Source organism: Octopus bimaculoides, chromosome 1 (genome assembly GCF_046866305.1).
Source record: "Octopus bimaculoides isolate indiv1 chromosome 1, ASM4686630v1, whole genome shotgun sequence".
Lineage (NCBI taxonomy): Eukaryota > Metazoa > Mollusca > Cephalopoda > Octopoda > Octopodidae > Octopus > Octopus bimaculoides.
The window spans coordinates 133,716,303-133,729,041 of NC_142928.1; the positions used below are offsets into that span (position 1 = coordinate 133,716,303).

Genomic DNA, 12,739 nt, shown 5'->3' on the forward strand with positions numbered 1-12,739 from the left:
CTGTAGATCAGACAAGGATCATTTGGTACCAGACCGCATAGAAAGAATAAACTTTAAAATTTTATTTCTATTTTAGTGACTATTGCATTCTGCAGTGTGATTTTGCAATTTATATGTATTATATATGTAATATATATGCATTATATATGTAATAATTAAATTATATATTATGCACTTTATTGTGTTTAATTATGTTCATGATCCCTGATCTGTGGAGAAATTGTCTTGCATAAACCGAGTCTGTGGAGTACAAAAAGGATTGGGAACCACTGTACTTGGGGACTCCTCAGTAGTCATTAAGTTTTCTGTTAATCATATACAGACCAATAACATTACAAGAAATATTAAGTAATAATCATGTAATGTACTAAATGAATTTTTCAGCTTATTTTCTTATTCAAACTGAGCAAATTCAATCTCATTAAACTGTCAAGTATTAAGATGATACCCTATTCAAATATTTCATTATATGTGTACCATCTTTAGAATATGATAAATTTATGATATAGTGCATATAACAGTCACTTCTAAGAGCCTTAGGTACTAAAGAATTAACTCTTTAGCATTCAGATTACTCTGTCAAATGTAATACCTATTTATTCACATTGTTTTGAATTAATCATGCATTATCTTGTAACTTCGAGATTTCAATAATGTGACTGATTATTTTTACAATGACATTACAGAGTAGGTTTGAGAGGCTGGGTCTTGTTGGTCTTGAATATAAAACAGGTAGAATATTTGGGCCTGATATGCATGGTTAAGATGCTAGAGTTAAATATGGATTAATGAGCCAAAAAGTAATGTAAGCTTAGAATTAACAAAAACTAATGTAAACTTAGAATGTCCTTGCAGTAACAAATTGAAAAAAATATTCTGTTTGATTTGAATCCACTCTAAAGTCCAGTTTCTTTTGTATATTGAAACCCAGATGCAATATAGTGAAACATGGCACAATATTATGAAAACTGCATGCTTTTTTGTTTTTTTTTTCAGCAAATTACTAAAATCACTGAATGTTCAAAATCTCTAGCAGATAATGCAAAACTGAAGAAAATTTTTGAGGTATTTAAGTTTTTTTTTTTTTTGCTTTTTTTATGGGCATCCCATTCCCTCTCTGACACACCAACATGCCAGTCTTGTCTCTCTGTAGCTTGAGTCCCAGTGCAGCTCCTCCTTCCATTGCCTCCGGTGGTTTGGCAGTTAGCCTGAAACTCTTCAGGTGGCTTATGACCACCTTTGCCGACAGCCAAAATAGCTTGTCATGTGAAGGACAAAAAGACAGAAGCAGAGAAAGAATTACAGTAGTCTATCTGGAATGGTCACTTACAATGTCCACGTGCTCTGTCTGCCACCGTACTGTCTATCTACGTGGAAGGAGTCGCTCACAACGTTCATGTGCCCTGTCCACTGCCAACTGACTGCTCATGCCTCGCCGACCCCGCATGCTCACCGTGGCCCTTCCAATGGGACCCACAGGCCCCACTTCCAACAGGACATGCGTACTCCCTCATTTCTGGTCCTTCCCTACAACACACCCTGGCTCATAACACCACAGTTATTACAAAAATTCTGGTTTCACACACAAAATTTTTGTAATAACTTAGTGTGAATGATACACCATTTGTCCAATTTTGGTAAGGTTTTTTGTTCTTTCATGTATGCATAAATAGGTATGTTAGTTTATGCATTTATTCATAATGCACTTAGTATTTTAGGAGTTTAAATCTTTGTTTTTGAGTATTCAATTTACCTAATGTTGTCCAAACAGGACCACTGTCTTTTGAATTAACCAATCAGTTGATTTTTATAATTATCATTATGCATTAGTTTCTTAAAAAAGAGCTTATTTTATCACCAAAGTAGATACCTTTCTGCTTGTTTTGATTTAAAAAAAAAATAATCATTTTACTTATATTCTCATAACTTATTATTTGTTGAAAAGTTTATAATATTGTTCTTTTCCATAAATAGATTATTTTGGCATTCGGTAACTACATGAACAGTTCCAAGAGAGGTTGTATTAATGGTTTTAAACTGGAATCATTAACAAAAGTAAGTTGAAAGATGTTTTTCCAGTCCTTTTTCTTTCCTCGGGAATTCAGGTGTAAGAGAAATTTGTACCAGTCAAAGATTGTGTTATGATAGGTGTCATATAGCTTGTTTGAAAGAAAGTTAAGTTTATTTCATTTCTGGCTAACAGTTTACGTAGTGTGTGTGTGTGTGTGTGTGTTTTATCTGCAGTGCCTTTGATATTTTTAATAAAGTTATTCCTTTGTTTTGCAGTTGTGTCAGATAAAATCCAAGGACAACAATCAAACTCTCCTGGAATATCTTGTTGATATCATTTGTTGCTATTATCCAACATTAATATTCTGGTATGATGATATTGACTTGCACATAAAGAGATCAGGTGAGCTTTATATGTTCTGATTAAAAAGATGATAAATATTTTAGGGAATAAATATTAAGACCTGAGAGCTTTGATGAATTTTTGTATATGATTATTTTTATAAGAGTTTAATAAAATAGAAGTAGCACAGATAGTGATTTCAAATTTTGGCACAAGGCCGGTAATTTTTAGTTGAGGGGTAAGTCGATTACATCAACCACGGTGTTCAACTCGTGCTTATTTTATCGACCCTGAAAGGGTGAAAGGCAAAGTGGGCCTCTGCGGAATTTGAACACAGATATTATGAGACGAAACAGCTACTGTAAAATGATACCAGACATTATAAAAGTTGTAAGAAATTAAATGAAGTTCAGTGTCCCAAACACACATACAAAATTGCACATTAATAACCTTTGTGCTGCATCTATCTTTATTTTATGTTGTAAACGTTATCTATCTATATTATTTTGTTTACTACGGCATGCGTTCAAATGTTACGGTTTTGAAGGGATATAACTTCGTCTTTATCTCGATTGTTACTATTATTTGTTGAAATCAAGACAGGCAGATGATAGTACAAGAGTAATGAACAGGGAAGATGTAATATGTGTTAACTGGGTGGGAGCCAACTGTTATAGAAAAGAGAAAGTAAAACAATGAAGAAATACTGGAAATTCTAGATTTCTGGAAGCTGGATAAGAGGTCCAGTACTATATATTATGTTTACAAAATGATTATAAAATAAAAGTAAATACTATGGTCTAGATTTATGATAGTAAGACACATTCTACCACGAGGCAATTGTTTTAGATCCAACACACATTTTCAGGTCAGATCACTTGGCAAATAAATGCACCTAAAAAAAAACATTTAATGTTTTTATATATTTTTTTCTTTTATATATTTCAGCTTCATATCAATCCATTGCTGTAGATATATTTACCTTGAGAAAAGGAATCGATCTGATGAAGTTTGAGAGGGAGAAAAATACATCTATCAATGAAACGCTTGAAATATCCTTTTTGGCAAAACGTGTGTGTGTGGTGTATGTTTCAAATTTTAGTTCAATGTTTTCTTTGCATCAAATGCATAATGAGACCTCAGTGTAGCCATTCTGTTGTATTATCTATGTTTAAGAAACAAGTTCTCCTCATTACAGCCACTTTATATCATTTAATTCAGTTTCATTCAGAGTTGTATGAAAAATATTTTACTTCTTCCCAACATATTCCTACAGACAACATTCTCCAAGTTATTTCAGACAAACCAACTAGATATCTATGCACATCAATCAAAATAATAATCATTTTCTAGCAAAAGATCCTTACATAAATTTATGATAGAAGGTTTCAATTTAAATTTGAACTCTTCAAAATGACATAATTTTGTATCTTGAAACTAGTTATTGTTTTAAGTGGCCTGGTTTAAAAGAAATTAAAATTCACAAGACGAAAATACATAAGTAGCCACTCTAAGTTATAAAACCATGTAGCTGGTTAGGTACTTGTTACTTCAAAGAGACCATTAAATAATGCACTTGAAAATGTTAGCAAATGTACATAAGTTTTTCTACTGTTGATTTTGCTTCAAATATTTGAGAAGGCTTATGTTCATCTTTATAATTTTGACACAAGACCAGCAATTTTAGAAGAAGGTAAATCAATTACATCGACCCCAGTATTTGACTGGTGTTGGTATTTTATTTTATTAACCCCCGGAAGAATGAAAGGTTAATCGAATCTTGGCAGGATTTGAGCACAGAATCTTAAAGAGCGGGAAGAAATGCTGCAAAGCATTTTGTCTGCTTGGTAATGATCCTGCCAGCTTGCTACCTTCATCTTGTTATAATTATGACGCCTTAACTGTTCATACACATTCTATAACATGGCAACAACAGAGATGCATACTGTATGGGAATCATTTAAATTGATGGAAGAAAGTTACAAAGATATCTGCTCCAAATTTGGTGAGAATTACAAGATAATTGATCCGGGTCTGTTTTTTAGTTACTTCAGTGATTTTGCCCAGCATTTCAAGGTATGTATCAGAGACTTCTTGATAATATTTTGATTCTAGTGTCACATGTCTTCAAAGAATGCATTCTTTTTTCTTACTTCTGTGTAAACAATTCTGACTTTAGTTTTGACAATATTGATTAATTATAATTTAGTTGAATAGTTTACAATCAAACTAAAGGTAACTCATTACATGGGAGCACTTAGGCTTCAGTAGTAGTAGTAGTAGCATATCTTTTACTTGTTTCAGTCACTTGGCTGCAGCCATGCCTTGAAGGGTTTTAGTTGAACAAATAGACCCTAGGGTGTATTTTTTATTTTAAAGCCTGATACTTATTCTATTGGTTTCTTTTGCCAAACTGCAAAGTTATGGGGACATAAACACACCAACACCAGTTGTCAAATGGTGGTGGGGAACAAACAAATACAAAGACACACACACATAGGGTTATTATATATGACTGACTTCTTTCTATTTCTGTCTACCAAATCCATTCACAAGGTTTTGCTTGACCCAAGGCTATAGCAGAAGACACTTGCCCAAGGTGCCACACAGTGGTACTGAGCCTGGAACCATGTGGTTGGGAGCAACCTTTTTACCATACAGCCATGTCTGCACATTAACTCTCTGGGGAGTGGAAGTTTAGCAAGAAAGAATTTGAACAGATAGACATAAGAATTTGAGATACCACATTTCAAATTTGTAGGTGGTCTCATTGTTTGTTATTATTGTAGGTTATCCAAAGTATATACATATATAAGTCCAGTATAGACGAACAGTTAAGGATCCCATCAAGTCTAGGATTCCATCCGTCTGCATGAGATCTTGAACACGTGTCACTTCTGTAGCAAGTATTGACCCTTACTTAGTGAGTGCAATTAGGTTGATGAAAAATGTTTGGAAGCCTCTTAATTGTAACTGTATCTGTAATTTAAAAATACAGCCTTGTAACACCATGTCATGCCATTTCTGCATGAGGATTACATTAAAGATACACATGTCTGTGGAATACTCAGCCATTTAGAACTAATTCAGTTCACATTTCACTGGTTAACTGTAGAAAGTACATCCTGTTAAAAAGTAATGGCTTTAACAATATGAAAATAAATTTGTCAAAAAGTAACCTATCCACATTGATATTGAAGAAATGTAAAAATAGCAAAAAGAAATCTCTCTTGAATACATATAATCAATTTATTAACTTTTTAGCTTGTTTTCTTTCATGTTGTCTAGATCATTTCTCTATTTTCATATAAATTGATGTAAATAAATGTTCTCGTTATTTTTGGCCTCTGATAGAATTTACAATTAAAATGATTTCCAATTTTCTTTTATATTATTAGAAAGCTCTGGAGAAGTCATTTGGCAGTAACCAATTAACAGCTGATTCTAAATCTTTCTCAATGAGTGCCATTTACCAGCAGACAGATTCTGATTCTACATCATCTGGTGGATTAAATGCTCTGAAATCTTCCCAAACTAGAAGATCTTACACCAAGTTTAAACAAGGAGCCTTTTCTGCAGGATCTCGATATGGAAGTAAGTTCTATCTTTCGGTCATTTCAACTTGTATTGATTCTTAATGACTGTGTGTGCAGTAAGTACTGGACCATTTATCCGGCAAACTTGGGATCAAAAGTGTCTCAGATTTCTGGATTTTCCTTTCTTTTTTCTTTTTTTTCTTTGGCGATAGTCTCAATATATACTTAAAATTTAAAAAATAAACTATTGAAAAGTAAATAGCTAAATTGTATTTAACAGATTCAAACTAATATACTTCTAAACCAGGGTCGGTTTGATATTTATTAATACACTTGACATTCTTTTAATATACCATGCTGTATCAAGCAAAGAAAAGTAAAGAACATGATTTTATTTAACAGCTACAGATACAAATTAATATACTTCTAAAACAGAGTATGTCTAGTCATTATCAATTCACTTAAAACAGTAAAGAATAAAACTATTTTAAATACATTGTATGCAAATTAGCCAACTTTAGATATGGTCTGTTTACTAAATAGAGGGTATTGAATATTGCACAATATTGCACAGTATTCCTAGATTTCTGGAAATCTGATAAGAGGCTGAGTACTGTATAAACATACATTAATGTATTGATATTACTAAAATAATGTATTGATCAATACTAAGAATTTCAAATACAGCAGGGTTTATCACCTCTAAATATTAGTAAGCTTCAGCATCATTTGTTTTTTTTTTACTATTTTGTTCTGGTTTAGGGTGATGGATAGTCATCAGTGATAGGGCATTTCAGTATTTACTTATAACTATTTATATTCTGAGTTCAGATCCCACAAGGGTAATGGTTGCTTTTCATCCTTCTCAGGTTGATAAAATAAGAATCAGTGAAGTAGGTTAAGTATTAGTATGAGCATAATATACTATATTGATCCACCAAATTTGAGTCCTTGTGTTTACATTAGAAACTAATAGTCTATTTAGCTAAAAAACAATTTCTGGAGTATGTATCGCAATGATGTTCACTTCTGTTGAGCAAATATTCTGGGATTATTATTGTTATTATTACTATCATTATTATTATTATTAAGGTGGTGTGCTGGCAGAATCATTAGCATGCAAGACAAAATGCTTAGCAGCATTTCATTCATATTTACATTCTAAGTTCAAATTCCAACAAGGTTGACTTTGCTTGTCATCCTTTTGGGGTGATAAAATAAGTAGCAGCTGAAAACTAGGGTCAAAGTAATCAAATTACTCCTTCCCCAAAATTGCTAGCCCTGTGCCTATTATAGAAATAGTGATAAAAATAATAACAATCCTTTCTACTAAAAATACAAGGCCTGAAATTTTGGGGGAGGGGACTAGTCGATTACATCGACCTCAGTGTTTCACTAGTACTTAATTTATTGACCCTCAAAGGATGAAAGGCAAAGTCAACCTCAGTGGAATTTGAACTCAGAACATAGAGACAGACGAAATGCCACTAAGCATTTTTCACAGCATGCTAATGGTTTCGCCAGCTTGCCGCCTTAATAATAATAATGATAATTATTATTATTATTATTATTATTATTTTTATTTTTTTTTTATTTTTTTTTTTATTATTATTATGGAAACCAAAATAATCTTCACAGCTATACATTTTTCTCATCTTATTGTCAGTTTGATTGCTATTCTGATGCCTTTTCATGCCCATTTGCCCAGAATTGTTTTTTGTATTAAAATATTTAAATGGAAATAAAATCTTGACAGAAATTTCATTGTTATATGAATGATTAGAAACATTTTCTGCTTTCTTAAGTTATGCTCTCAGTAGAGATTCTTCCTAGTTTATTAAATTTTATAAATTATGCCCGTTTTTGTTATAGGCAAAAGATATATTAACTCCAATGAAAGAAGAAAAGAAGAGAAGAGGAGAAGCTTAAGACGAGAGATTCCCGTTTTAACAAACAGCAGTAATTCAAAGCAATACCATTCAGTTCGCTCAACAAGAGAATTGCAGAACTTAGTGGCTAGAGGCCTTCGAAGTTATAAGTCTCTGTCTTGTCTTGCAGATGTAAACCTTTCAAAAACAGCAAACATCAAGGAACAATATGCTAACAGATTGAATAATGACTTGTCTTCTCAACACATCTTGCCAGTCCAATATGATTACAAAGGCATAGGTAACAAAATAACATATATACATTTCACAGACAAGCAGATGCAAAAGGACTCAGATAGTGATGAAGTAACTTGTCTATAGTTTACTTTCTTTTCTGACAGCAATAAACCCTACAATAGTCTCCACATTTTCTTTCAGTGTAAAGTATATGTGCTGCTATAACACGAATACAAATGTTTATATGCACATAATGCTTAAAAAAAAAAGAAAAAAATTGTATATATTTGTAAAATTCTGTATATTTTTGCATCAAGTTGTACATGTATAGTTTGCATATATCTTTATGTATGTGTTTGTGTGTGTATATAATGTATGTGTGTGTATATAATGTATGTGTTTGTGTGTGTATGTAATGTATGTGTTTGTGTGTGCATGTAATTTATGTATGTATCATCATTTTACATCAGCAGGTTTCTTCCTGGATCATTTCACACTTTTGCCCAAGTCGTCCTTTATAAGCTTCACATGTCTGTGTTAGTGTAAGTCTTCTCTCTTACACACCACAGCTAATTCCCAGTTTTTCTCTCAGTGCACTTTTGCTCTGTTATTCATATGCTGTTAGCATATGTCTAACAAAATATGCTCATCTGATTTTTTCCTAGCCTTCCCATTCAATACATGTCTCAATACCATGCAACATTGCACTTTGTACACAATATTTTGCATTTGTATTGTTTCACTATCTGCTTTGATTTTTTTTTTCTTTCTTCAATGGTCCCTTAATTAAATATATTAACACTAATTTAACTATTGTTTTTCATGTGGATGGCAACTTTTGAGTTGTATATTTTCTAAACAATTGTATAATTTCCTGTGCCAACAGATGTACAATGATACAGTGATTCCTTCATTAAGACTCCAATAAATACAGTGAAAGCTATACTCATGATGAGCTCAGAATAATATCAAATCATATCTGGAGTTGTCTCCCATAAAAAAAGAAAGAAAAATAGTTATTGACTAACTGATATTAATTTTACCTCACTACATCATTATTTATATTTTGTTTTCTAGTGATTCCTGTACTAAATATATTAACTCAAACTTTATTATATTAATATATCAGATTGGAAGCTTAGTAACTGAGGGGTTAGTTTACTTTTTACTACTAACCCTTAGAGCATGAGTTTGATTTCTGTTCAACATACTACATTTTGTACTTAGATAAAGTATATTACTCTACTTGCCCCCATTTAAGCTACCTGATAATAGGTTCTATTTGTGCTTTATGATTGTATGGTTATCATTAAGTAGAACATCTAACAGTTTATGCAAATATTAACATTATCAGATACATGCTAAACATGCTATTGTAGATACATGCTAATCTATAATGTTGTTAAATTAGCTGGAAAAATCAGTTTCAAATTGATAACATTTTTTCAGCGAGTGAGTGTATGAAATATGGAAATAAAAGCCAGTATTAAACACAGTTACAACTAATGTGGTATACTAAGATAAGACTCATGCATTTCCTTTAAAAAGGTCAATGAAAGCAAGAGTTGAAAGATGCTTGTGTTTTATTGACATTCTTTGAGAAAAGACAAAGGAAATGTTGCTGTTCTATTCCTTGTGAATATAGTTAGTATAAATGTATAATTACTAACTAGTTCATAAATAATTCCTCTTATAGTATAAATTTTATAGACATTCAGTAATATATCAAGCTACATACTTTTATTTGGTTATGTTTATAAAGAAATATAGATACTTTCATCGCAAACCAACTTTTTCAACCTACATTTTTGTTTTCTATACCTAACAACCAGACCATGGCTAACTAAATCTTGATATTTTTGAAACATTAAATTGAGCTATTGACTATCTTTTATCTTTTACTTGTTTCAGTCATTGGACTGTGGTCATGCCTTGAAGAGATTTTATTCAAACAAATTGACCTCAGTTCTAAATTTTTTACATCTGATATTTATTCTATTGGTCTTTTTTGCCAAACCACTAAGTTACAAGGATGTAAACAAACCAACACTAGTTGGCAAGCTGTGGTGAGGAACATAAACCCCAAAACACGCACATATTTATATGTCTTTCAGTTTCCATCTATGATATCTACTCACGAAATTTTAGTCAATTTGTCAGCCTGGGGCTATAGTAGAAGATACTTGCTTAAAGTGCCACACACTGACATTGAACCCAGAACCATGTAGTTGGGAAGCAAATTCCTTACCACAAAGTTACACCTGTTAAATTAAAGAATAAAACTTCCGATTTGTGGAAATTAATAATTATTGGAATTAAGTGAAATAATGGTGATGTGATATATCAAAAATGTTAGATCTCAGTATTTAGTTTCAACCCATCAAGCTCTGAATTCAAATTCCACTGAGGCTGACTTTTCGTTTTTTATCACTTTGAGATTACGAAATCATGTACAGTGCCAATATACTGATGGCTGATTCATTTAGATGTTATTATACGTCATACGAAAATAAAACTGTTATTGCATCATCAGTTATTAACTTAAGTGTATTGACCTTTTGAATCCACAAATACATTTGACTCTACTTCAGAAGATGCAAAAGTAATGGGCCAGATGGGTTTGTGTTTATGGCTGAAAATAATATTTTTGCTAATTAGTAAACCATAAGCACATGTGGCCATGTAATTTTGTGTCTTTCTGGGGGTACAGTCTAAATATGCTAAAGCATATTAATAGTTTCAAAGGGTTAAAAGGTACCAAAAACGTAGCTTTGTTCTCTTATAAAACAAACAAGTAAAAATTTAGATGGTCAGGAATTCCAGTCAACAATTAGTAGCTTCATTGATTATTCTTTTTACCTAAATTTCATTATTTTAATTAATGGGCTGTCTGGTATAGAGGTTTCGATATTTTGCATGTAGGTTGCAAAGCAATGTTGGTACTTGCGTTTTTTGGGGGAAATAATCTCCTTTGTATTCAATTGAAATTATTTCAACTATAAATGTTTGAAATGAAAAAGGAGTTGTTAACTCATTAATGGCCAATGTCCCATTTTGGAGACAGAGATTTTAAATTTAATATAAATAACATAAAAACTTTTGTTTTTATTATATACTTCATATTTATAATATTTTCCAAGTATACCATTAAAATTTGCATATAATAGGAGAAATATAATCAAAAAGGCCATAGGAGCTAAGAAATGTAAACTTTTATAAATAATATTCATAGTTGAATTATAACCTTTAATGGGTTAAATTCTAAAGGCTATTTTATCCTCATTCAGAATAGATTACACTTTAACTTAAAAATCAGTGTTGACATCACAGTCATAAGAACATAAGTTCAAGTCTTAGATCAGGTAGCACATCTTTATTTCAAATTGCTCCAGTCTACTCAGGTAAAACTGAGTACCAACCTAGGCCTAGTGCAGCCCTTTCTTTCTGCAGGGTCAAGGGGTGAGAGGGTCAAAAGGGAGCCTGTGTCTGCTTGCAACTTCATAGGGATGGAAAACAATCAGCAAAAGCATGGTACATGTTAGCTGGTCATATTTGCTTGTGTGAAGGCTATGAGAGTAAAGGTTACATATTTTCAAACACCTAATTTGAAAAAGCAAGAGAAAATACAAATTTCTAAGTGATGCTTTGAAGTAGGTTATAAGTTTATCTTTCTAAATTAATATCAACCCTCATATTCCAACAGGTTTTCTCCACCTTTCATTGATTAGCTAGACTGATTAATTTTTTTTGTGAAATTTATTCCTTTGCAATATCTTATTAGATATTTCAATCCATTTCTTTTCAGATTATTTATCTTTGCAATGACTCTTACTTTAAGAGTTTTCCTGTTTTAGAAAATGTTTAGTTAAAAACTGAAGCATATATAATCTCCAGTATGAAAAAAATCACCTTCATTTCTTTAACTCATATTCTTTTATGTTGGCACATAAGTGTGCAATATAGCATCTCTATGTATTTTGATCCTAATATCTCATCAGTGAAACCCGTGTCTTCCTTAATCTACCTCTAGCACAGGTACTTCCCACTAACAACTTATAGTACTATGATTTTTTTTTTTAACCCAACATGATCATCTATATCAATTATGTGACTGTATCTGTGTTCTCACTTCTCTTATATATTGGTGCTCAATTACTTTCTTAATTTGTTTGCACACATACTATATAAGAACAAATATTTACTTTAATTTTCCAATCTATTTACAGTACTAACAAATTTTTATTTCCAATTTACTGTAAAATTTTGAACCAGTCATTTGTATAAAAATTGTATAAAGAAAAACCAACTGTATTGAATAAAAAAATATATGATTAAGTTAAATGTTTTCTTTGCATTATTCTATAAAATATACTTTATTTAACCCCTTAACATTCAAATTACTCTGCCAAATCCAATACTTATATATTCAGTTTTTCAATTAATCATGTATTATCTCATAGCTTTGAAATTTCAATGATAATTGTTTATTTTTAATATGACATTATAGGGTGTGAAAGGCTGCAACTGGCCACTTAGAACATAAACAAGGTTGAATAGGTATTTGGACCTGATATGACTGGTTTAGATGTTAAAGGGTTAATATGAACAATTTAAGATTTTAATTTTGATTTAATCCTTTACCATTTAAACTAGCTATATGCAGCACAAAAAGTCTACTTGTTTTATGTTCGAATTGACCACCTCCATACAATGTCACTCGAAAAATAAACAATTGTATCATCAAA

At 31.5% G+C, this 12,739-nt stretch overlaps 1 protein-coding gene across 4 annotated transcripts in view; it reads left to right on the top strand.

Annotated features, from left to right (window-relative positions):
- The window catches only part of LOC106881506 (formin-like protein 3), a 91,844-nt gene extending 79,509 nt beyond the window's left edge, over positions 1-12,335 (top strand). For all 4 annotated transcript variants that reach the window (XM_089358697.1, XM_052970744.2, XM_014931916.3 and 1 more), the window contains exons 21-27: positions 997-1,065; positions 1,975-2,055; positions 2,287-2,413; positions 3,302-3,405; positions 4,265-4,429; positions 5,752-5,947; positions 7,762-12,335. In XM_089358697.1, coding sequence (XP_089214823.1) covers positions 997-1,065; positions 1,975-2,055; positions 2,287-2,413; positions 3,302-3,405; positions 4,265-4,429; positions 5,752-5,947; positions 7,762-8,138 — 1,119 coding nt within the window. In that variant the 3' untranslated portion in view covers positions 8,139-12,335. The remainder of the gene's footprint in view (positions 1-996; positions 1,066-1,974; positions 2,056-2,286; positions 2,414-3,301; positions 3,406-4,264; positions 4,430-5,751; positions 5,948-7,761) is intronic.
- The last annotated feature ends 404 nt before the right edge of the window (positions 12,336-12,739 follow it).